The following is a 27,087-nucleotide window of genomic DNA, read 5'->3' as shown; positions in this document are numbered from 1 at the left end:
CGTTCTACCCTTACCGTGTGCCATCCCTCTCCTTCACCCTTCCGGCTTCCAGAGCTGTGGCGGGCGAGGCAGTGGGGGTAGTTTTATTTTTTCTTCCCTCCCACGGGAATACGGGGGCCCCGACGCAGGGTCTCTCACCCTTGGGAGGTTATCCCTCCTGTCGGGGTGGTCCCCCTCGAGCCTTTTTAAGGACCTGCTCAGGTCCACGGCCGATGGTAAAGAAGCAACTTGATTTACAGAACTTTATGGCGGGACAAGACTTTGCACTGTCACCTCAGATAATTGCTTCCATATTGTGTGCTCCTTCTCCTTTTCTTTCTTTCCTTCTGGTTTCCTTTCCTTTTCTCTTTTCACGTGTGCTCTTAAATACTGACCAAGTCAAAGGCTATATGCCTCTTTTTGTTTTGGTCGGGCGGAGGCTATATGCCTTTTGACCAAGTCAAATATTACACAATATGCTTGTAAACTTGAGATTTCTTTGTCAACAATGGATCACCAATTTTCAACAGACTTAGACGTCACAAGCTTGACCATTTCCACACCAAACCCCCAGCCAGCGGAAGTACCGTGTATTCTCTAGAACTTCGATATCTGCAAAATAGAGCATGGCAGAAATTGCAGTAAACTACCTACTTGGCAAGCTCAAAGACTTTCTAGAGAATGGGGTTCTATTGGGAGGTGCCGAGGAAGAAGTTCCTTTAGTGAAGAGGCAATTGGAGTACGTCAGGGCATCCCTGAGGGTTGCAGATTCCCTGGAAGAGAGCGACGAGGAAGTCAAAGTTTGGGTGAAGCAGCTGAGAGAAATCGCATATGACACTGAAGACGCTCTTGATGAGTTCAAACTTCTCCTTGCGCATGATCATGGAATTGGTATTTCAGGTCTTCTATCCAAGTTGTCCTGCTGTATCAAGAACATGAAAGGTCGATACCGAATTGCTTTGGAGATGAAATCCATCAACGCCAGAATCAAAAGCATCTACGATGGAAACTGGAGAGTCCGAGACAAATTAAATAAAGTCGAACATCGCTATGGCTCTAGTAAGCCAGACGACACATGGCAGGACCAGCGAGGGAATGCTCTTCTTTTAGACAAAGCTGAGCTGGTAGGCATCAGTGAACCGACAAAAAACCTGGTCGGCTGGCTGATTGAGGGCGCTTCCACTCGTCAAGTAATCTCAGTCGTGGGGATGGGAGGACTGGGGAAAACTACATTAGTGAAGCAAGTTTACGAAGATCCAGAAGTGAAGAAACATTTCATGGTACGTGCTTGGATAACTCTTTCTCAATCTCCAAATATAGAAGAGATCCTTCAAGGCATGTTTGGACAAATTACGAGGGAGACCGAAGAAACAGTTCCTCCACTAGAGGACAACAAGGACAGGTTACGCCAGAAGACGATTATCAAGGACTTGCTACAACAAGAAAGGTATCTAGTTGTTGTAGATGATGCGTGGCGCATGAATGATTGGGATGCGATCAAACATGCATTGCCTAACAACACCTGTGGCAGCAGAATAATCATCACATCCAGGAATTCCGATTTAGCACATACCTCATGCGCGGAATTCAGGGGTATGGTTTACAAGATGGAGCCACTGTCAGCTGAAGAGTCATGGAAGCTTTTCTGCTCTAAAACATTTCAGGGGAACTTGTGCCCTCCTCACCTAGAGGAGACCTGTGGGCTTATTCTGAGAAAGTGTGAGGGATTGCCACTTGCCATTGTGGCTATCGCTGGTGTTTTGGTTTCAAAAGACACAAGAAAAAAGGATGAATGGGATTTGGTACTTCGCAGTCTTTGCACTGAAATCAGTTGCAACGACAAGTTCAAAACCTTGAAGAGAGTTCTTTCACTTAGTTTTGATGACCTGCCATACTACTTGAAGTCCTGTTTCTTGCACTTAAGCGTATTTCCCAAGGGTTACATCATTGACTGTGGGACAATATTTCGATTATGGATTGCAGAAGGATTTGTAGACAAGAAAGACGGCATGACGGTAGAAGAAGTAGCCCAGGAGTACTTCAGTGAGCTCCTGAACAGAAGCCTGATAGAGGTGGCTGTTAAAACATACGATGGAAGGATGAAATTTTGCCGTATCCATGATCTTCTGGTGGATATTATTACTTCAAAGTCAAGCAACCAAGGCTTTGCAGAAACAGTCATAGAAAAACAGCCTAATTGGCCAGACAAAGTTCGTCGCCTATCTATACAAAACAGCCTGCAAGCTATACAGCAGAAAAGGTCATTGTCTCAGCTTCGTTCATTACACATGTTTGGGGCAGAGAGATCTTCCATGGATGCTGTTCTAGGTAGTGAAATGAGACTACTCACTGTTCTGGACTTGCAAGCTGCTCCTTTGACAAGGTTCCCAGCTAAACTTGCTGAGTGGCGCTGCCTGAGATATCTAAGCTTCAGGTACACCAAGGTGAGAACTGTTCCAAATTCCATAGGGAACCTTCAAAACCTGGAGACCCTAGACCTTAAACACACGTATGTCACAGAATTGCCAGTTGCAATCTTGAAGCTCCAACGACTTCGCCATCTACTCGTATATCGTTATTCAGACACACCGTACTCATGCTGTAAGTACGGCTTCAAGTCCCCAGAAGAAATAGGGTCTCTACAGTCCCTGCAAAAGCTCTGCTGCATAGAAGCAGGTGGCGACAGAAACAGCAGCTTAATGAGAGAGATAGGAAAGTTGAAACAATTGAACAGGTTAGGCATCTTGAAGTTGAGAAGAGAAGATGCACAGCAATTATGCTCGTCGATTGAAAAATTAACAAAGCTTCAAGCAATATCTGTAACTTCAGTGGACGAAAATGAGATTATTGATCTACAACAGCTCTCTGCTCCGCCTCCATTTCTCCAGAGAATCCACTTGACAGGACGTCTGGAGGCATTACCACGTTGGATATCATCTCTTGATAGCCTAATGGTATTGCATTTGAAATGTAGTCACCTAAAGGATAATCCACTGTCGTCTCTGGGGAATTTGCCCAATCTTGTGCATCTCGAGTTGTTTCAGGCTTATGAAGGAACCAAGCTGCGTGCCAATGCCAACGGCTTTCTGAAGCTACAGTGTCTGGGCCTCATCCATTTGGACAAACTCAAATGCGTGGAAGTGGAGAAGGGATCAATGTCTTGTCTTGAGAAGTTGATTATTGCGAATTGTAAGCTAATGGAGGAGCTTCCATCGGGTGTTGAGCACCTGGAAAAGCTGACAGTGCTGCAGTTCATTGACATGTCTGATGAGTTCGTGAAGAAACTCAAGAGAGATGGACAAGACGACGATTGTTACCTGAAAGTGGCCCAGTTTCCAGAAGTATATTACGGATACCGGAGATGTGGGGGATGGGACGCTTTGCTCACCAAGACATTGTGTGAGAGAAGCGTTGAATTTCCTCCATGCTCGAAATGAGTGGCTGAGCCTGGGACGCAGTTTGATTGAATGACTGCAATTCTAGAAAATCGTTGACGCTTTGTGATATTTTCTCAGACGTGAGCAGCAAGCAAAGAGGAGTTGCAGTCGAAAGATAAGAAAGTAGGTTGAAATATGACTGCAAAAGGACAAAAGAATTGGCTGAACTTGTGCTATCTTCCAAGGTGCTTGTAATACTAATGCAGTGAAGTTGCTTGTAAATAGGCAATACTCATTCATGATGAATGTGTGGGGAGTGAGCTCGTAGATCCACTTCTTTAGCTCCCCACCAAGACCCCATCAGCTGTATTTGTACAACTATTTTTTTTTTCATCTAATGAAACTATTTTATTTCATCTCATGACTATACTCCTGAACCATCCTACCTTATCCTGTCTCTATTATTAGTCCTTCACACACATGCAATTGCACATCTCTAACAAAATCTACCATTGATATTAAAATCATGTGTTGCGCAATTGCAAATTCCAACATAGTCATTTCATCAATTTATGGTTGTTTGGTCATGATGCACGCTTGGTTATGATGCACACCCGCTTAACAAATTAAAAAACCTTACACTCTTGGTCTTGAGTAAGCTGTAAATGACCGTTATTCATATCTTTTAGTATGACTGCATGCTACTTAATTTGCTTTGTTTGTGACTTGAGTACCAACATGCCTAATTCTCTTAAGCTGCTCTTCTATTGGCTAGGCTTCCCGGTGTAATATTGCCTTTTCAAAGTGGTGGAAACTACCCTAACCAAAAAAAAAAAAAAAAAAAAAAAAAAACTTTGATTTGGTCAATAAAGAGAGAAAGGAGCCGCTCGGCTAGGACAGATGAGACTAAGGGCACTTGCAAAAAAAAAAAAAAAAGAAGGGGAAATAGAGAGAAGTAAAAAAAGGAAAGAAGAAAGATGATTAAAGCAAAGGAGTTTTGCATGTACATGCCACAGGACCTTGTCAAGCTAAGGGGCTGTTTGGCAACGAGCCAAACAGTGCATGATTCTGATTTTTTGTTTCCAAAATCAGTTTGGAACAAGAATCGTGTTTGGTAAGATTTTTATTCCTGGGAATAGATTGGGAAGATAATTGAGAATAAAAAAATGTGATTCTTCGTATGAGAATAAAAAAAGAATCAAAACAGTGAAAGTCTCCTCATTTCCTTCCATCATCCCGTGATTGCTGTGTGACATCCTGATTTTTAGGTTCTGAGTTCAATTGGATAAGTCGAGCATTTCTTCAACGTGACTATAGTGTTTTTCTCTGAGATGGCCACTCACGAAATAATTGGCCTATTTGGTGAAGCCATTAAGGGATTTTAAATGCAATAGACTTGAGAGTTCTATAAGGAATTGATTTCTCGACCGTGCTCATCTTTAGAGGTCATGACGGCATAGTTAAAAATCGAATTAAGATTAGAGATAGGTCGGTTCGATTAAGATGTGTGGCTGATCGTGGGTGACTCCACTAAATTGGAAAATTCTCGTTGGCCGGCACTAGTTTGATTTTACCGTCATTTTGGTACCTTATGTCCGTATTTGAAATCTTGAGATCTTCATGACCACGAAGAGTCGCCAATGTGTCGAATGGGTTCATTGTGGTTCGAAGAAAATCGACTACGGATCAATTGCACTAAAAATTCCTAAAAGCTACTCAGTAGGTAAGATCACACTAAAAGCATGTTTGATTGAAAATAATCACGAATTTGAATTCAATTTCAGAAATTGGAAGTCATGTCGTGTCATTCTAAGAACGTTGCCTCACATTTTGAGGAAATTTTGGAGAATTCGGGATTTTTCGGGAAATCGAGATGGACGATTCGGAAAATGCACGGAAATACGGATTGGCCAATTTGAAGAGACTTTTGGCATCTGGTGTAAGTGAATCAGTAAATGGAAGTTGTTTGGGCTTTTTTTGCGTTCGAATTAAATATCAACCGGATTTGTTTGTTCAGAAAATTAGATGTCGAGAAAAATAAAGTAGAATTTGGAATTGAGGGAAAATGGCCGTTTTTGCTATCAAAGATTTGTTATTTGAGGGAATTATAGTGCAAGAAAGCAAGTGAGGATCACATATTTCATCTTGGGAATTTTTGGGGATCAGATTGAATTGAATAGAAGTCGTGGGACCAAGATTGAATTAATATTGAAATCCTGTTAATTTTTCCCCATTTCCTTCGGTCTTCCCCTCTCTCACTCTCCCTCGCGCGTGCTTTCCCTCACCCGACAACTCTCTGCTTGGTCTTCAATTTTCCTTTCTTCTTTGACCGGTCTCTTCTTAGCCACTTTCACGGCTCTCTCTCTCTCAATCCATTTCGCACGTTTCCTCCTTGGCCCACCACCTGCCGACACTCCCTTCTTCCCTTATCCCTTCCCTCTTTTATTTGTTTCTTTTCTGCTTTTTGTTTTCTTCAATTCGGAAAAAGGACCAGCAGCCCACCGATCTCTCTCTCTCTCTTCACTACACCTTCACCCATGCGAGCTGCCCCCACGTCTTTTGGTTTTGTTCCTTTCATTTGGAGTTTCCTCCGAAGCGCTGCCCCACGCCACATGGCCGCGCCTCCACTTCTCTCAGTCAACACCCCAAAAAAAAATAAAAAAAAATAAAATCAAACTAGGTTATTACAATATAACACAACTGTAAAAGACTTGTCGTGGTCAAGGCAGAAAAAACCATTTTAAAGTCTCTACCCGAAGTGAAATTCAATGGAGAATTCCAGGAGGGCTGGCATTTGTTTGAAAACAGCACTCGTGAACATTGGCTGCAACACCCCATGTCGCGCATCGGATGCTTCACGAGTAAGACTGTAGCAACCTGATACGTGCCATCTGGGCCTAGCCCGCAAAAGGAATGCTCAAATAATCACATAAATTGTTGACAAACATCTAAATGGTTTCTTACAATAGCAGAATTTCATCTTATATCTGCGTACATACCAAGAAGTTCAAAGCAAAATATACACCATCACTTGACCCTTCTCTTCTCCGAGGGAAAGGGTTGCAGACTAATGCAAACCACCTGCTAAATGTCATTTACAGACCCATAGTAACCTTACACTATGCTTTTGAACTTTTATCACAAAGTAGCAATGATTTTCTAGCATTACTGTCATTCAATCACTAATACACCGTGACAAGTATTATACTGCATCCCAGGCTCATCCACTCATTTCAAGCATGGAGGAAATTCAACGCTCCTCACACAAATGCCTTGGCGAGCACGACATCCCATCCCCCTCCTCTCCGGTAACCGTAATATACTTCTGGAACATGGGCCACTTTCTGGTAACAATCGTCTTGTCCATCTCGCATAAGTTTCTTCACGAACTCATCAAGCATGTCAATGAACTTCAGCACTTTCAGCTTCTCCAGGTGCTCAATACCGGATGGAAGCTTCTCCAATTGCTTACAACTCTCAATAATCAACTCCTCAAGACAAGGCATTGATCCCTTCTCCACTTCCACGCATGTGAGTTTGTCAAAAGGACCAAGTGCCAGAAACCGTAGCTTCTTGAAGCTGTTGGCTTTGAAATGCAACTTGGTTCCTTCATAAACCTGAAGCAACCTGAGATGCACAAGATTAGGCAAATTCCCAAGAGACAACAGTGGACTATCCTTCAGCTGACTACATCTCAGTTGCAATACCGTTAGGCTATCAAGAGATGATATCCAATGTGGTAATGCCTCCAGACGTCCTATCAAGTAGATTCTCTGGAGAAAAGGAGGTGGAGAAAAGAGGGGTTGTAGATCAATAATCTCATTTTCATTGACTGAACTTACAGATACTGCTTGAAGCTTGGTTAATTTTTCAATTGATGAGCACAATTCCCTTGCATCTTCTTTTCTCAACTTCACGATGCCTAACCTAATCAATTCTGTCAACTTTCCAAGCTCTCCTTAAGCTGCTGTTTCTCCTGTCATCTGCTTCTATGGAGCAGAGCTTTTGCAGGGACTGTAGAGCCCCTATATTTTCTGGGGACTTGAAACCATATCTAAACCGTGAGGAGGCTGTGTTTTCATAACGATATACAAGAAGATGGCGAAGTCGTTGAAGCTTCAAGATCACAATTGGCAATTTGGTGACGTAGGTGTGTTTAAGGTCTAGGGTCTTGAAAAAGAGGTATTTGATTATGACCAGCATCCCTTGATATCTCTTTGGCCCTACTTCTTCCTTTGCATGTTGCTTGATTTATTGGTATACTGTAGCAATTCCCTGTAGAATATATCAAGATGATATTTGTTGTGAGACATTGCTACTTCAATTTCCTCGCCTCTTTTTAGTTTGATCTTCAGGGCCTCTGTTGGTGTTTTGCGGAAGCGTGTGTGTGTGCAAATGTGTATGTGTGAAATATGGGCTACAAAGGCAAGGGTGTATGGGTTAAAAAAAAAAAAAGAAGCTTTTATTATGAAAACTTTTATTACAAAGGAAGGGTTTTGGAAGGAGTGTGTGTAGTTTTTTCTATATCTTAAAACACACACCCAGCCCCTATTTATAGGCGTGTCACCGCCATTCTCCACCGACATTGAGGACTTCTAGTTGATTCTCCATTTTTTCTGTATTTTTCTGTTCTCTCGGCTGCCCACGTACTCTAGATCATTCTTTATTCATGGTCAAGCAGCCATTTTTGACTTTCATACAAGATTTCCCATGCACGTACGAGACTTCTCTAGTTTGTTCTCCTTTAGCTGCTATTCTTGACTTTTCTTTTGCTTTTTGCTGTCCACGTGGTTTGCTACCCATGTACCAGAAAATTCTCCAACATGTGAGAGTCTTCTAGGCTTGTACAAATTGTTGCTGCCGACTTTGCTCCTTCTCCATTAACCATGAGTAGTCTAGTGAGTTCTAGAGTTTTCACAAAATGGATCATATTTTAACACTCCTCCTTGATCCATTTTTGTGATACTCCAAGCATTTCTCGTAATGTCTCAAACTTGGCTCGCGATAGTGTTTTAGTGAAGATGTCGGCTACTTGTTCCTCAGTTTTGCAATATTTTAGCTCGATCTCTTTGTTATTCTGCGCCTCTCGTATGAAGTGATATTTGATGTTGATATGTTTGGTTCTTCCATGGAATACTGGATTCTTTGATATAGCGATTGCGGACTTATTGTCGCAAAGTATCGGAGTTGATTCCGTTTGTGCTTCTCCAATGTCTTCTAAAATTCTTCGAAGCTATATTGCTTGACTGGCAGTCATTGTAGCTGCGATGTATTCAGCTTCGGCAGTAGACTGTGCCACTGAGTCTTGTTTTTTGGATATCCATGAAAATATTCCAGAACCTAATGTGAATGCATAACCAGTGGTGCTCCTCCTGTCATCGGATGATCCTGCCCAATCACTATCAGTATAACCGATCAACTTAGTTGTTGCACTAGGTCGGTACCAAATACCATAATCAGTAGTTCCTCGTAAGTATCTTAGAATTCTCTTGGCTGCTCCAAAATGAATTTGGCTTGGACTCTACATAAACCATGATAGTAAACTTGTCGCATACATAATATCCGGTCTTGTAGCAGTAAGGTATAGTAGACTCCCAATTAGGCTTCTGTAGAGTGAAGCATATGCTTTTTCAGCTCCATCATTTTTCAATAGTTTCTCATTCATCACAAGTGGTGTTGCCACTATTTTGCAATTACTCATTTTGAATTTTTCAAGGAGCCTTTTTGTATATTTCTTTTGTGAGATGAAAATTCCTTTATCTTGATTAACTTCAATACCGAGGAAATAGTTCATCAAGCCCAAGTCCGTCATTTCAAATGTTTTCATCATTTCTTTTTTAAATTCTCGGATCATTGTCTCATTGTTTCCTGTATATATAAGATCATCTACATATAGAGAGACAATGAGAGTGTCGGACTTACCTTGGGTCTTGATGTAGAGTGTCGGCTCACTCATACTCCTCCTGAATCCTTGCTTGATAAAGTACTCATCGATTCTACTATACCACGCACGTGGTGCTTGTTTTAACCCGTATAGGGCCTTCTTAAGCTTTAAGACTTTTTCTTCATTGCCTTTGACAATAAAGCCTTCTGGTTGAGCTACATAAATTTCTTCTTGAAGATATCCATTTAGGAATGCCGACTTCACATCTAGTTGATATATCTTCCATTCTTTTTGTGCCGCTAAAGCTATAAGTGCTCGAATAGTATCAAGGCGGGCTACGGGAGCAAAAGTTTCAGTATAGTCAATACCTGGTTGTTGCAGGTATCCTTTCGCCACAAGCCTTGCTTTATGCTTTTGGATTGATCCATCTGAGTTGAGCTTCGTCTTGTAGACCCACTTGACACCAATGATCTCTTTGTCTTTGGGTCGATCGACAAGTTCCCAAGTTTCATTTTTCTCGATCATCTTGATCTCTTCCTCCATGGCTTTTATCCAAACTTCTTCTTTGGATGCTTGTTCGTAGTTTTCTGGTTCCAAAATAGCAAAGTTGCATGTGTCGTAAATTCTTCTAAGGGCTTTTACCCTTAGTATTGGAGACTCTGGAGTAGATTCTTCTTGCGTCACCCTTGGAGAGCTTGGTGGAGTTACGTTGTGAGTGGTGGAATCTGGTACTACTCCTTCTTCTTGTGACGTTGTCTCCTCTTGAGTAGGTGGTATTTCTGGCAAGGTTATGTACTTCTTCTCAATCTTCTCGTCCTCCCAATTCCAGGCAGCATTTTCGTCGAACTCGACGTCCCGACTAATCATTAACTTTTTAGTTCTTAGGTTGTAAATTCGATAGCCTTTTGATTGGTCACTGTAGCCAAGGAATATTCCTTTTTCTGTTTTTTCATCTAGTTTACTCCTTTTTTGAGCAGGGATGTGGACGTAGCAAATGCATCCAAACACTTTGAGATGCTTTGCTGAAGGCTTCCGTCCACTCCATGCTTCGACTAGAGTTTTATTTTGTACAACTTTAGTTGGACACCTGTTTAGTAGGTATACAGCAGTATAAACTGCTTCTGCACAGAAAGTGTTGGGAAGGCCTTTCTCCTTTAGCATAGACCTTGCGATTTCCATGACGGTTCTATTTTTTCTTTCAGCTACTCCATTTTGTTCTGGGGCGTAGCCAACAGTTAGTTGATGATGGACTCCTTCATCTTCACAAAATTTATTAAACTCTTTTGAATTGTATTCTGTGCCTCTGTCACTTCTTAGGACTTTGATTCTTTGGCCACTTTGATTCTCGACGTGGTTCTTGAATTTTCTGAAGATAGAGAAAACCTCAGATCTTTCTCGAAGAAAGTATACCCACGTCATTCTTGTATAATCGTCAATGAATAGAATGAAATATTTATTTTGACTGGGTGTAGGTGTCCTCATCGGACCGCACACATCCTTGTGGACAAGTTCTAATGGCTTCTTGGCTTTCCATGCAACTCCAGATGGGAAGGACTGTCTATGTTGTTTTCCAAGAAGACAACCTTCACAAACATCTGAAATTTCTGTGATGGCTGGAAAATCTCTCATCATATTTTTCTAATGGAGAATTTTTAGTCCAGCAAAATTGAAGTGGCCAAATCTTCTATGCCATAACCATGAATCATCAAGTTGAGCTTTCATGGCTATATCTTTGACCAATTTCCATTGAATAGGAAAATTGTTATTTTCATCTTAACAGAGGCAATGATATTTTTATATTTATCATAGATAATGCAGGCATCTCTATTAAAATATAAAGAATACCCACTTTGTATCATTTGGCCCACACTTAAGAGATTTTGTGCAAGACGAGGGACTAGATATACATTACGTATATATTTTGGGCCTTTATTCGTTTCCACGGCGATGGTGCCTTTTCCTTTGACATCTACTAATGCACCATTGCCCAATTTTACTTGGGATTTCACCGACTTATCAATATCGGTGAATATAGTTTCGTCCCCTGTCATGTGATTGCTACACCCACTATCGATGTACCATGTTTCACTTTTATTGTCATTTGCCGCTTGGCCTGTGTAGAATGTATTCCCTTCACTTTCTTTTTTTTCTACATAGTTTGCTCGATTATTTGTTTTCGAGCGACAATCTTTTTCTACGTGGCCATATCTTTTACAAAAGCGGCATTGTTTTTTTATTTTTAAACCAACAATCCTTCTCCAAATGATTTGTTTTCTTGCAAATACCACAAGGTGGATAATTTTCTTTTTTTTATAATTTCTCCTCCTCTTTTGTTTTTCCATGAGCTCCTTTCATCATTTTTAGTTTGATGAGACCGTATATTTACTTTAGACTGAAAGGCACTTTCGACCGAATCTTCATCTTGTGCCATTAGTCTTTTCTCATATGCTTCTAGAGAGCCAATTAATTCACTTATTGAGAGGGTCGTCAAGTCTTTAGTTCCTTCTATAGTTGTAACTATGGAGTTGTATTTTTTGGTAAGTGACACCAATATTTTCTCAACAACCCTTTGATCAGTTATCCCATCTCCATAGGCTCTCATTTGATTAACGAGTTCCTTTAATTTTCCACAATATTCTTGTACGGTCTCATAATTTTTCATTTTAGAATTCTCAAAATCTCTCCTTAGTGTTTGAAGACGAATAGTGCGTACCTTTTCCGATCCTTGAAATTCTTCTCGTAGTATATCCCAAGCCTCTTTTGCAGTCCTTGCTCCAATTATTCTCGGAAATACGGTTTCCGAGAGTGCTTGTTGGAGAAAATATAGCGCCCTTGCATCCTTTTGTAGTTGATCCTTCAAAACACTTGCACCTTCTGGCGGAGCCTCGTGACCTTTTTCCACGATGTCCCATAAGTCTTGGGCCATCAAGAATGTAGTCATTTTTATGCTCCAAAAGTCATAGTTGTTCCCATAAAAAATGGGAATGGGAAATGAGGACGTGGTAGAATTGTCTATGTTTTAGTTAGTGGGTATTTGGAAAGGGTATTTTTAGGAGTGGGTAGGTAGGACAAACGCCCAATACCAACCAAAGACGTGGCTCTGATACCACTGTTGGTGTTTTGCGGAACCGTGTATGTGTGCAAGTGTGTATGTGTGAAATATGGGCTACAAAGGCAAGGGTGTATGGGTTAAAAAAGAGAGCTTTTATTATGAAAGGTTTTATTACAAAGGAAGGGTTTTGGAAGGAGTGTGTGTAGTTTTTCTAGGCTACTCAAAACACACACCCCAACCCCTATTTATAGGCGTGTCACCGCCATTCTCCACCGACATTGAGGACTTCTAGTTGATTCTCCATTTTTCTGTATTTTTCTGTTCTCTCGGCTGCCCACATACTCTAGATCATTCTTTATTCATGGTCAAGCAGCCATTTTTGACTTTCATACAAGATTTCCCATGCACGTACGAGACTTCTCTAGTTTGTTCTCCTTTAGCTGCTATTCTTGACTTTTCTTTTGCTTTTTGCTGTCCACGTGGTTTGCTGCCCATGTACCAGAAAATTCTCCAACATGTGAGAGTCGCTGCCGACTTTGCTCCTTCTCCATTAACCATGAGTAGTCTAGTGAGTTATAGAGTTTTCACAAAATGGATCATATTTTAACAGCCTCTCTCCTGAATTTTCCAAAAGCCAGTAAGAAATATTTTTTTGTACAAATTTTTGGGGAAAGGCCGCAAGTCCTGCTGCATGCCAGTACAATAATGATATGTTTCTGCAGGTGTCTGCACTCGCTGTAGTCTGCACCATGACGAACCTAACTAAAGACATTGCAAAGTTCTACAGTTTACACAAACAGGATGCCAGATGCAGTACCCATTTCTTTTCATTTCTTCTCTATTTGATGATTCATAGTCATTTGTTAAAAAGTTGAATTTAGCACAATGCCAGCATCTTTGAAATTTAAAGGTACTCGTGCTTGCATTTATTGTCAGCATGTTATCTTTGAAATACCGGTTGATTACTAGCCTTCTAAGTTCTAACATACCTATCGGGGTCCTTGCTGTTGATTTAGTTTCTTTTGCCTTCCTTCCTCCTGCACTAACTTATACTATTTCTCAGGAGCTTATTCATGCGGGAATATTTGATATTACTCAGCCGGCTTGTGTCCAATCCTGTGTATTCTGCTGCTAACTTGCACATGTTGACAAATAGTAGAGATATTGCCAGCTTGACAGTTGATGTAGCAAATCGGATGTCCCAAAGAAATATTAGGATTATGCAGCTAGACAGCATGCATAGGCAGATGAGGGTCGTTGAATTGGGAAGAGCGTTCAAACGAAGAGTTTATGCTTATTTAGGCGATCATGTATCATAAGAGCCTCATATAACGGAGTGTTATGAAAATTTTGATGGCATCATCATTTATTGAAGCCAGCTGAAAAAAGTGAGCAAGCAAGGGCTCCTGCTCACCTTTTTGGGATGATGGATGCATTAGATGGGGAGTTTTTGCTCACTTAAGTGGAGCATAATCAAGGTGGACAATATTGGTGCTGAGAGGATTATCCATGAAACTACTGAATCTGGACGCTGAGGTTTTGGTTGGTTCAAGAATCTGGCTTTTGTTCTTATCGTGTGAAGGGTGTGGCTGATCGGTGTATGTAATTTGGCTACTATAAAAAGCTGTCAGAAATGTAATAACCCCTGACAATGTATCAGAGAATTTTTTTTTGGCATGGCAGGAAGTTTTGCAATCAAAAAGAATGATTTTGTATGATGTTGATTGTTGATGCTGACATTTTCATAACCGGCTTCATTGAATTTTTTCCGACTACACATATTCTGGTCCCCTAGAATGGCTAGATGATATGATCTCACCGACAGCATTTTCAACATAAAGCTACACAACAAAAAGCAAGGGAGCCTTAGAGAGAAGCTTGTGCTATTCTTTCACACCGGTCGAGGAAGTTCTCAGCATCTTTATATTGTTGAGACCAGTCCGTTGTGGATATGTCTGCCAGCATGCTGTTGAAGACGCTGCAAAAGCATGCTGTTGAAGACATAGAGAAATGAAAGCAATCTTTTGATGGAAGGCCTTTTCCTCTCCATCAAGATTCAACTCTCATGTGAATGGATATATGTATGGCCAGGGAAATTGATGGTGGACTCTTTCGTTTCACTTCCTTGCTGATTCAATACGGATTCTCCTCCTAATTGGTGCTTATTGTCAGTTGGCATTGCCTGCCTCAAGTTCCTTTTTGAGTGTGAAATCCTGGAAGATTCGATTCAGGATTGAAGTTCAACTTTCACTTAAAATTGCTGTTCCATGGGGTAGGGGAGAGAGAGAGAGAGAGAGAGAGAGAGAGAGAGAGAGAATTTTGTAACACTATGGGAATAGATTGTAAGTTCGAGGGAAACAAGACCTTCACCAGAAGTCTCACACGCTAAAATTCCTGGCATGGGAAAGGTGTTCGACTAATACAGCTGAAAGAGACTAGTCAAGGTCAATGCAGCAAAAACCATTTAAAAGTCCCTACACGACGTGAAATTCAGTGAACTGCAGGAGGCCTGAATGAGGAAAACATGGGAAAGTGTCTTCACTAACTGATTACCCCATTCATGAGAAGAGCAATGTTGAGACTGCTCAATAGGCGGAAGCGTCTCTAATCGCAACACCCAAAGTCCCTCATCAGATAGAAGAGGCCTTCTTGAGTGATTCATAAGTAATGATATAATGACCTGACATGTTCCATTTGGGCCAAGCATGCAAAAATAATCATATGAGGCGGTGACAAACATGTATTTTTTTTTTTTTTTTTTTTTTTTTTGGTAAGGACAAACATGTAATTGGTAAGGACAAACATGTAATTGGTTCCTCTTAATAACAATGTTTCTACTTAAATCTGCATACACCTCAACAAGTTCAAAGCTGAGTATATACCATCCAACTTGACCCTTCTCTTATTTGAGAAAAAGAGATGTCGCACATAAATGCTTTTCTAGCTGCTAAATGTCGCTTACAAACTCATAGTAAAGAAAGTACAATTGAGTTCTAAAATTTACAATAAGTGCAATCAAGTCCAAAAACTTATCATGAAAATACAATTGAGTCCTAAAATTTTCAAATAGTGCAATTAAGTCCTATACTTGTCAAGTTGGTTCAATAAAGTCATTTCATTAATTCATTCAACTTGAAAAACAGAAAATGCTAATAAGTTTTAGGGCTCGATTGCACCAACTTCACAAGTTTTAGGACTTCTTGGATTTTTTGAAAATTTTAGGACTCAATTGCACTTTCATGACAAGTCCTAGAACTTCCAATGCATTTGTCCCGACTTTTATTACAAAGTAACAACTATTTTCTAGGATTACAGTCATTCAATTACTCATACCTCCTTAGAAGTATTACACTGCATTCTAGGCTCAGCTGCTCATTTTGAGCATGGAGGAAATTGAACGCTCCTCATACAAATGCCTTGGTGAGCAAAACATCCCATCCCCCATTTCTCCGGTAACCATAATATACTTCTGAACATGTGCCACTTTCGTGTAATCATCGTCTTGTCCTTCTTGCCTAAGTTCCTTCAAGAACTCATCGGCATGTCAATAAACTTCAGCACTTTCAACTTTTCCAGGTGCTCGATATCGATGGAAGCTTCTCCATTAGCTTAAAACTCTCCATAGTCAACTCCTCAAGACAAGGCATTGATCCCTTCTCCACTTCCATGCACTCAAGTTTGTCAAAAGTGTTAGGGAAATCCCTTATGATGTTTTGAAGATGACAAAATAAATCAAAGGCTACTAACATGTTTGATGGTTGAGTAATAGACCATGCAGATGTTAGAACATGTAGAGGATATTATCAAAGTCGAAGACGACCAAGACCGAACGGAACACATGTCCAAAATATATTCTCAAGATTTCCGGACTTCGTGTCAAAGTCTGAAACCGCTAGACTCAAGACTCAAAGTCGAATATTGCCGGACTCAAGACTCAAAGTCGAAGACTGCTAGACTTTAGTGTCAAAGTCTATTCTACATCGTAAGTCCGTCAACCCCGACTAATTCCAGGTGAAACGTGAATGATGAACCGAAGACATTCTATGCTTTGAAGTTGAACTGGGGTACGTACCTTAAAGCTAAATCTGTTCGAAGCGGATATGTTCGGACCTAGATTGTAAAGTCTAGAGACTCAGATTGTAAAGTCTAGAGACTCATATTGTAAAGTCTGAGACTCGGACTTTACATCCGATTCAATGAATCGTAACTCAAGCCCAATCATACAACGGCTAGTGATCTGGTTTGGATTCCACATCAAGATTGATTTGATTGATTCAATCTAATTGATTGACGATTGGATCTTGAAGACAAGAACTTTCTACACGAAGAAGCTTTACTTATGGAAACCAAGATTTCGTTTGTATGGGCGATCGGAATCAATTTGGGATTTTACCTTTGTCACTCAACGGCTACCAAATCTTCTAGATACGAGCTGTCCAATGGGTATATTGGAAGACGATTCTCCGGGATACTGTCCAACGGGTAGTTTGGAAGTGGAGGAGTATTTAAGGAGATCATGGACCGATGAGCAAGTAAGAGACGGAGCGTAGAATTTATAATTCCAAAGTCTAAGCGACTTTAGATTATATACTTGTCTCTTGAGAGCTTAAACGTTTGTAATCGTGAGAGAAATACCAAGAGAGTGACTTAGTGAGATAGTGTGATCTACTACTAAGTGTTTGCACTCGGAGTTGTAATCTCTTGTTGATTGCATAGTGGAATCCAGCCAAGAAGGCTGTTAGCGTGGGAGAGTGGACGTAGGCTTGGATTAAGCCGAACCACTATAAATCTTGTGTTCTTATTCTCTTCCCTAACTCCTTTATTTTGTTCATACTAGCACTCTCAATTGGTATCGAGCCAAGTGCTCGGTTTATAAAAGTGTTTTTACTTTTGAGCTAAAGATCTTTTATGGCTAGTATGTTGGCACCAGGACTTATGGAAGGGCAAATCAACACAAGGCCACCATATTTCGATGGAAGAAAATACAAGCAGAATGGCCAGAAAAGAATCATGAAAGAAGATGATGAGCAAAGAAATCTATGCTTGATGGCACATTCAGAATGCGAGTCTAACTCGGACAGAGACTCGGGAATCGAGTCGATTCGAACCCGCACTCGAAATCCGATGAGGAAATCAAGGAAATAAAGGAAAAGAAGAAGTTGGTAAGGAATGTTTTTGGGCACATAATTCTCATTATGCTTGAAATTCGATATATCATTGATTGATTAAGATTTTATAATGATCATATTTTTTATTTGCTTTATTGAAGAAAGAATTGTGTGATTTGTGATTCGAAATTTAATTTGATTCGTGTGATCATTTTGATATCATGCTTAAAGACGAAAGAATTTATTTGGTTTGATTTTATACTCTCAGATTTTATCATATTTTGCCAAATAAAAATCTGTTTTACGTGATATTAATTTATGATGCAAGATATTATTGTGCATAATATTCTTTCTTTGAATACTTTGTTATGATGAAAGAATATTTGATTATGGAGATTATATATTTTGCTCTAACGTCATGGAAGGATCCAAATTGATGGATACCAAAAAAAGGGAAATGAGTTTATTGCAGGAAATTCGTTGAGGGAAGGATGATTGCGAATCTACGCAAATTTTGGTGCAATAAGAAAATATCTCCTGCGAAAATTGATGTTGTTGCTACAAAGGAAATAATGGAAAAAATATTCTGCTCAACGTGCACAAGCAACAATTCTATTCGCAAATATTGTCATGATCACAGGGGAGAAAGCAAATCCAAAAGAAAAGGAAAAGAATCGTGATCATCTCAAAAGGCAACAAATTGAGGGGGAGCTTTGATCAATTATGGAAAAATCCTTTTTGATTGATCGTGATCTTATTATGGATGAAATGAAAGGTAAATGTGTCAGAATTTGTTCAAAAAAAAAAAAAAATCCGGTTAGTGCATCTTTTATTACCTTTTGTCATTAACAAATCTCTTATAGATATTATCATTTATTATGACAAAAAGTGTACGTGAATTTCATGATGCATCTGTGATTTTTATTGGATATTTGCTGATATAATCGAAGTGAGCTATATTGCATATCTTCAATATTCGATTTACTTTATAAAAGCTGATTTTTGGAAATTGTGATTCATGCAAGATATTTGTTGTCATATTCTCTACGTGAATCCATCATTATAGACTTTTTGATTATGACAAAAAGGGGGAGAAGTTATGAATATGCATATGTGCTGATTGGTTAATATTATATTATCTATGGCATAATATTGAGCTGCGATTATTTTCTATATATTATTATGCTCAATCTATTTGTTATCTTCTGATATCCTTTGATTTAAATTAAAAGCATGTTTACAAATCTGCATATTCAGAGATTGTTTTGTCATCATCAAAAGAGGAGATTGTTAGGGAAATCCCTTATGATGTTTTGAAGATGACAAAATAAATCAAAGGCTACTAACATGTTTGATGGTTGAGTAATAGACCATGAAGATGTTAGAACATGTAGAGGATATTATCAAAGTCAAAGACGACCGGAAGACTGAACGGAACACATGTCCAAAATATATTCTGAAGATTTCCAGACTTCTGTGTCAAAGTCTGAAGACTGCTAGACTCAAGACTCAAAGTCTGAAGATTGCCAGACTCAAGACTCAAAGTCTGAAGACTCCGCTGACTTTTAGTGTCAAAGTCTATTCTACATCGAAGTCTCCGTCAACCCCGACTAATTCCCAGATCGAACGTGAATGATGAACCAGAAGACAGACTCTATGCTGAAGTTGAACTGGGTACAGACCTTAAAGCTAAATCTGTTCAGAAGCAGATATGTTCAGACCCAGATTGTAAAGTCTAGAGACTCAGATTGTAAAGTCTAGAGACTCATATTGTAAAGTCTACAGACTCAGACTTTACATCCAGATTCAATGAATCGTAACTCAAGCCCAATCATACAACGGCTAGTGATCTGGTTTGGATTCCACATCAAGATTGATTTGATTGATTCAATCTAATTGATTGACGATTGAATCTTGAAGACAAGAACTTTCTACACGAAGAAGCTTTACTTATGGAAACCAAGATTTCGTTTGTATGGGCGATCGGAATCAATTTGGGATTTTACCTTTGTCACTCAACGGCTACCAAATCTTCTAGATACGAGCTGTCCAATGGGTATATTGGAAGACGATTCTCCGGGATACTGTCCAACGGGTAGTTTGGAAGTGGAGGAGTATTTAAGGAGATCATGGACCGATGAGCAAGTAAGAGACGGAGCGTAGAATTTATAATTCAAAGTCTAAGCGACTTTAGATTATATACTTGTCTCTTGAGAGCTTAAACGTTTGTAATCGTGAGAGAAATACCAAGAGAGTGACTTAGTGAGATAGTGTGATCTACTACTAAGTGTTTGCACTCGGAGTTGTAATCTCTTGTTGATTGCATAGTGGAATCCAGCCAAGAAGGCTGTTAGCGTGGGAGAGTGGACGTAGGCTTGGATTAAGCCGAACCACTATAAATCTTGTGTTCTTATTCTCTTCCCTAACTCCTTTATTTTGTTCATACTAGATATATCAAAAAGGACCAAGGACTAGAATCCGTAGCCTCAAGAAGTTGTTGGCTTTGAAACGCAACTTAGTTCCTTCATAAACCTGAAGCAACTTGAGATGCACAAGATTAGGCAAATTCCCAAGAGACGGCAATGGATCATCCTTTAGCCGACTATATTTCAGCTTCAATACCATTAGGCTATCAAGAGATGATATCCAATGTGGTAATGCCTCCAGACGTCCCGTCAAGTAGATTCTCTGGAGAAATGGAGGTGGAGAAGTGAGGGTTGTAGATGAATAATCTCATTTTCATGGACTAACCTTACAGCTATTACTTGAAGCTTTGTTAATTTCTCAATCAACAAGCACAATTCCCTTCCGTCTTCTTTTCTTAACTTCACGATGCCTAACTTATTCAATTGTTTCAACTTTCCAAGCTCTCTCATTAAGCTGCTGTTTCCCTCGTCACCTGCTTCCACACAGAGGAGCTTTTGCAGGGACCGTAGAGCCCCTATTCCTTCTGGGGGCTTGAAACCGTGTTTAAAGATTGGGTAGGGCGTCTCTCCATGACGACATATGAATAGATGGCGAAGTCGTTGGAGCTTCAAGATCATAACTGGAAATTCTGTGACGTATGTGTATTTAAGGTCTAGGGTCTCTAGGTTTTGAAGGTTCCCTATGGAATTTGGAACAGTTCTCACCTTGCTGTACCTGAAACTTAGATATCTCAGGTAGCACCACTCAGCAACTTGAGCTGGGAACCTTTTTAAAGAAGGAGTTTGCAAGTCCAGAACAGTGAGCAGTCTCATGTCACTACCTAGAACAGCATCCATGCAAGATCTTTCTACCCCAAGCATGTATAAAGAACGTAGTTGAGACAATGACCTTTTTTGTTGGATCGCTTGCAAGCTGTTCTGTATAGATAGGCGACGAACTTTGTCCGGACATTTATGATGTTTTCCTACGGCTATTTCTGCAAAGCCTTGGTTGCTTGACTTTGAAGCAATGATATCCAGCAGAAAATCATGGATACGGCAATACTTGATCTTTCTATCGCTTGTTTCAACAGCCATCTCTATCAGGCTTCTGTTCAGGAGCTCATTGAAGTAGTCCTGGGCTACTTCTTCTACCGTCATGCCTTCTTTCTTGTCTACAAATCCTTCTGCAATCCATAAGTGAATTAATCTCGCATGCTTAATGAGGTAACCCTTGGGAAATACACTCAAGAGCAAGAAACAGGACTTCAAGTAGTATGGTAGGTCATCAAAACTAAGTGAAAGGACTCTCTTCAAGGCTTTGAATTTGTCGTTGCAATCGATTTCAGTACGAAGACTACGACGAACCAGATCCCATTCATCCTTTTTCTCCTGTCTTTCGAAACCAAGACACCACTGATGGCCACAATAGCAAGTGGCAATCCCTCACACTTTCTTAGGATAAGCCTGCAAGTCTCCTCTAGATGAGGAGGGCACGAGTTCCCCTGAAATGTCTTTGCGCAGAAAAGCTTCCAGGACTGTTCAGGTGGTAGTGGCTCCATCTTGTAAACCATCCCTCTGAATTCTCCGCATGAGGTGTACGCCAAATCAGAATTCCTGGATGTGATGATTATTCGGCTGCCACAGGTGTTGTTAGGCAACGCATGTTTGATCGCATCCCAATCATTTATGTGCCATGCATCATCTACAATGATCAGGTACCTCGCATTTTGTAGCAAGTCCTTGATAATCATCTTCTGGCATAACCCGTCCTTTTCCTCTAGAGGAGGAACTGGTTCTTCGGTCTCCCGCAGAATTTGTTGAACCATGCCTTGGAGGATCTCTTCTATATTTGGAGATGGAGAAAGACTTATCCAAGCATGTACCATGAAATGTTTTTTCACTTCTGGATCTTCGTAAACTTGCTTCACCAAGGTAGTTTTCCCCAGTCCTCCCATCCCCACGACTGAGATTACTTCTCGCGTGCAAGCGCCCTCAATCAGCCAGCCAACCAGCCTTTTTGTCGGTTCATTGATGCCCACGAGCTCAGCTTTGTCTAAAAGAAGGGCATTCCCTCGCTGGTCCTGCCATGTGTCGTTTGGCTTACTAGAGCCATAGCAATGTTCGGCTTTATTTAATTTGTCTCGGATCCTCCAGGGTCCATCATATATGCTTTTGATCCTGGAGTTGATGGATTTCATCTCCGAAGCAATTCGGTATCGACCTTTCATGTTCTTGATACAGCAGGACATCTTGGAGAGAAGACCACGTGAACCAATTTCATGATCATGCGCCAGGAGAAATTTGAATTCATCAAGAGCGTCCTCGGTGTCATATGCGATTTCTCTCAGCTGCTTCACCCAAACTTTGACTTCCTCATCACTCTCTTCCAGGGAATCTGCAACCCTCAGGAATGCCCTTATGTACTCCAATTGTCTCTTCACTAAAGTAATTTCTTCCTCGGCACCTCTCAATAGAACCCCATTCTCTAGAAAGTCCTTGAGCTTGTCAAGTAGGTAGTTTACTGCAATTTCTGCCATGCTCTATTTTGCATATTTTGAAGTTTTGGGGAATAGACTAGCTTTCACACCCCAAATCCTATAAGAATAGGGGTAATGCTACAACCGTTCTTTTCACCTGAAGAATGCAACTACAAAGTCAAAACCAACATATCAAAATTTCTACAATCCAACACAAAAAATATTTACACTTTCAGCTCACCTAAAGCCAACAAATGTCGTCTCGGACATATATCAAACTATCTCAACTCACACCAAAAAATCAACTACCAAAATTCCCCATCGATAGTGCTCCTATACTAATGGTTGCTAATCGAGGAACTTGAAAAGAATGGGAAGGAAAGGGGTGGGCAATGACAGCTTGGTGAGTAAACCGAATTTCTTCTAAGCAGATCGAGCATCTACTATGCACTTTACCAAACAATTTCAAAACTCATTTATCTCAATTCTAGTATATAATATATATACAAGATAAAAATGAGTTATATTGTTTTAACACAACCATACATATATTTATTGATTAGAAAATATTCGTTAACTCAATAATATCCTAACAAACACAAATGGTCTATTTCATTGATAAATCTCAATAATTCACATATCAAAGGTTTATTCCATCGATCAATTTCATCAGATCACATATCAATGGTCTATTTTATCGATTTATCTCGTATCAAATCACACGTTGATGGTCAATGCATCGACCAATCTTTTGCTCAATATATTACCATGGTCACGATACAACACCTGCTAACAAGGCAATCAAGATTCCCCCCCTTGATAAAGTCTTCACCTATATACCATCAAACATTTTATAACTAGTGACTCAGCCTAGAAGGATATCATTAACACCAATATACATACCCAAAAACTCCTAATCAGGTTCACGGCGATATTCAGCACCAAACCATTCTTCTCTAATATCAGAAATCCAATCTAGAATCAATCTCATAAAACCATAACACATTTCATATACCAAAACAGATAATAGTTTTGCAACACATCTTGTCTGGTAGACATACCTCTCTCAAGTATTTCATAAATCATCAGAAAATATTTCACAAATCATTTTAGAATCCATTTTATAAACTAGGTTCACAAATTTCGCAACACATTTCTTAAAACAATTCTCAAACCTTTCATAAAATACCAAAACATAGTAAATATCTGATCTGGATTTCTGCAATAAACACGCTTTAATAACTTATACGTTACTCAAATTTTTATTACTTCAAGACATGAGTTTACAATATTAAAGAAGATATAGCCCCATGCACTTGGTAATGCCCCAAAACCAAACAACGTAGCTGAATGTGCTAATCATCTTGTAATCCTATCAATCAAACAAGAATCTACCTCAAAACCAAGTCAAATACTACTTTAACTAATGACTCGACTAATGCACTTAGTCCCTAACAAAATTACTCCCATGTGCTCAGAAGTCGCTTGTCCAAAATGATTATTTAAAGCTATTCGTGATAAGAGTTTGCATGTCAAACTTTTTTGCGCTATAACTTTCTCCACCAAACTTCATGTCAAACGAGATTTTAGTTAAAAGAAATACCTTTCAAAATACAAGAACACCCATAACTTGAATCTAGCCGGCAACCGATGAAAAGCAGCCTGAAGCTGCTGTCATGCACTGTTCACCACCATGGAAAATTTCGAAAATTTGTTTTAGACAAACCGTAAGCTCAAATTAAGTTCCGTAAAGTGTTGTATGTCCATAACACCTTAAATTATTAAAAGCCTATAATTTCTTAGCTCAACAATTCTTAAATTGGACATTGCAACTCAAATTTTACTTTATTCCAAATTTGAGCCATAATTCTAAGAACTCGTCCGATTGAATGAATAAAAATGTCGAGTACTTACCCAGCGTTACAATATGTAGGGTTATCGAGATTCCCGTGCCATGCATGCGCGAACCCCTCCCTTTTCTTTCCTTCTTCTTTATTCTCTTTACTTTCCCTCGCACGAGCTATATGGTCGTGCCTCTCCCTCTCTCTTGTCGCTGCCCCTTTCTGTTGCCTTTATAATAAGAATCCCCCTTTTCTTTTTCCGTTTTTTTTTTTTGACCTTTTAACTGGGTCAAAACCCACATATTACACTAGATGGTCTCGTCTAGCTTAGTGCTTCCAGTGGCTAGGTTTTGGTGGGGAATTGGTCAAGCTTCTGACGTCTTGCCATTCCATGAGTTTGTGGCTGTTTGGTCCTGGTGTATAGCCACTTAACAAATAAAAAACCCTTACACTCTTTTTTTGGTAAGAAAAAACCCTTACACTCTTTATCTAGGCTAAGTTGAAAATAACATTATCGATATCTTTTAGTATTATTGCACGCTACTTAATTTGCTTGGTTTGTGTGTTGACATACCTGATTCTGTGAATTTTTTTAATTAAATTTTTGTTTAACTTTTCAGATGACATAATAGGAAATTTATTTAATTTCCAATCCACTCTTGTTTTATATCCAGAAAACTTCTCGGAAACTTCTAATATGGTTCTAATCAAAATTCTTGTTTACTAGGTGAGTTCACTGCAAGTACTGAATATATTTTAATATTAATGTTAATGACAATGGCATTTTCCTGAATGGCTATTGGCATTGGAATGATATTAATTTCAGACGATTGTTTTCGGGGAAGGTTACTGAACATTTGCAGTCAACTATTCTGTTTCAGAATACCATTGTTTCAATAGCTTTCCGGAGCTTGCTTCGTTGAGTAAAAGAATCGGTTCGGGTTTAAGGCAATGAAGCAAATTAACTTCATACTTCAGTCATGATGGACAGCCGCTTAACAAATAAAAAACCCTTTCACTCTTTGTCTAGGCTAAGTTGAAAATGACGTTTCAATATCTTTTAGTATTATTGAATGCTACTTAATTTGCTTGGTTTGAGTATTAACATACCTAATTCTGTGATTTTTTTTTAAATTGATGTTTAAGATGACATAATAGGAATATTAGTTAATTTCCAATCCACTATTGTTTTATATCTAGTAAACTTATCAGAAACTTCTGATATGGTTCTAATCAAAATTCTTGTGTGTACCAGGCGAGTTCACTGCAAGTACTGAATATATTTTCAAACTAATGTTAATGATAGCTGACATTTTCCTGAATGGCTATTGGCATCCGCGTGCTACTAATTTCAGATGATTGTTTCTAGGGAAAGTTACTGAACATTTGCAGTCGACCATTCTGTTTCAGAATACCATTGTTTCAATAGCTTTCTGAAGCTCGCTTCGTCGAGTAAAAGAATTGGTCGGGGGTTTATGGTAATGAAGCAACTTAACCTTACACAAGACTTTATAGCGGACAAGACTTTTGAACCATCACCTCTTTAGAAGCTCAGGCAAAAAGAAGTTACTGGTATCCTTTTTTTTTTTTCCCTGTGCAACTTCTTGTTGGAGTTAGTGTTGTCATGAAGCGTACGGAGATCAAGTGACTCATTGCAGAGGTGCTGGTAAAGTTCACTGCTGAGAAAGTGGAAATTAGTTTCACCTACTATGACTAGACTAGCAACTGAAATTATGTACTTATAATTTTGGTCGTGCTCTTCTTTGATTCTTCCATGGCTTCATGCTAATAGAAACATCATCCAGTGACACTAACACAGAGATTTTATATGTCTGCCTTCGAGCAAAGTCCTAGGCTCTAGTCTTTGGTAAGGTAGACTTCTTGCCCTTCCCAACCAAGTGAGAAATAGACCAAGTCTAAGTAGGACAAAGGCTGCTGTCTAGGGGCATGTGCCTACACATATGCTGTATAAACGAGGTGAATTGTAATCTATCTCTTGGAAAATTATTAATGTGATTTATATATTTAATGTTCTTCTAATGGCGTAAATTATTGCACTTCGCTTAATTTAATACCTTGCAAAAATGAGTTTTCTGTTTATAGTATACTTCAAAATCCTTAAACAACAATTTGCAAAAACAATTTCGTCTCCATCAGTGGTGACAGAAGCTTTAGCAATAAAGGGGCATCGGCAGATACCTTGATGACTATTAAATTGATGGCACCCTTCTGGATAAGCTCAAGAAGTAGTCACCGGTGTGTCATTTGGTGTTGATTCAGATGAAGAGAGGCGGTAAAACCTCCTCCGCTGAGCTCTATTATACGGCAAGATCTGAAGGCAATAACTTGTTAGGAACGGAAATCCTCAATCTGAATCACTGCGGAGGCAGTCACTCCACAGCTGTATCAACTCTCAAAATCAGCTTCATTTTAATTGGTCCTTCCTATTTATCAGGCACTTTACCATTAGGAGACATGCTGTCGAATTCCTGCTGATTGTTACTTGAAGGCTTTATTTGATTTGGGCTTAAGGCCCTGTCCGCCCAAGTTGGGCCCAGAAAGCCTAGCCGGTCGGGCGAATCGCGCGCGTGCGCGCCGCCGGCCGGGCGGAACGCACGCGCCGGTCCACGGACCGACGCGTGCTGACGTTAGCATGACGTCACCCAACGGTCAATAACCGCTGGGCTGACGTCATCGATGACGCGATGACGTCGGTTGGCCGGGCGGCGACCCGACCCGCGAACCGACCCGACCCGACGATGGCACGCGCGTGGGCACGTGCCGCCGACGGCGTGTGACGTCATCCCGCACGCGCGCGGCACGTGTGGCTGGTCCGCCCGAACGGTCCGACTGGTCCTGCCGGTCCGACAACCGACGAGCGTTGACCGCGACGAGCGTTGACCGTTGACTTGACCGTTGACCGTTGACCCAAAAAAAAAAAAAAGAGAGGAAAAGAATGTG

General features: G+C 40.0%; 2 protein-coding genes and 1 long non-coding RNA gene across 4 annotated transcripts; 2 read left to right on the top strand and 1 right to left on the bottom strand.

Moving 5' to 3' along the window:
* Positions 1-488: 488 nt before the first annotated feature.
* On the top strand, positions 489-3,777 carry LOC104444272 (disease resistance protein RPM1). Its single transcript, XM_010057921.3, has one exon. The coding sequence runs from the start codon at positions 606-608 to the stop codon at positions 3,414-3,416; it is 2,811 nt and encodes a 936-aa protein (XP_010056223.2). The 5' UTR covers positions 489-605; the 3' UTR covers positions 3,417-3,777.
* Positions 3,778-12,815: 9,038 nt separating this feature from the next.
* Positions 12,816-14,010, top strand: LOC120294140. Of its 2 annotated transcripts, XR_005551625.1 has the most exons (3): positions 12,816-12,929; positions 13,015-13,105; positions 13,356-14,010. It is a non-coding gene; the product is annotated as an uncharacterized LOC120294140 (long non-coding RNA). The 2 variants fall into 2 exon arrangements; XR_005551624.1 differs by lacking the exon at positions 12,816-12,929 and having other exon boundaries at positions 12,937-13,105.
* Positions 14,011-19,854: 5,844 nt separating this feature from the next.
* LOC120293646 (disease resistance protein RPM1-like) lies at positions 19,855-22,345 on the bottom strand. The gene is made up of 3 exons (XM_039313350.1): positions 21,220-22,345; positions 20,152-21,124; positions 19,855-20,029 (listed from the first exon to the last, which is right to left on the bottom strand). The coding sequence occupies exons 1-3, from the start codon at positions 22,343-22,345 to the stop codon at positions 19,855-19,857; spliced, it is 2,274 nt and encodes a 757-aa protein (XP_039169284.1).
* Positions 22,346-27,087: the final 4,742 nt, after the last annotated feature.

This window comes from Eucalyptus grandis, chromosome 5 (assembly GCF_016545825.1).
Source record: "Eucalyptus grandis isolate ANBG69807.140 chromosome 5, ASM1654582v1, whole genome shotgun sequence".
NCBI lineage: Eukaryota > Viridiplantae > Streptophyta > Magnoliopsida > Myrtales > Myrtaceae > Eucalyptus > Eucalyptus grandis.
Note: the sequence above shows the minus strand (reverse complement) of the source record. Positions and strands in the feature narration are given on the sequence as shown.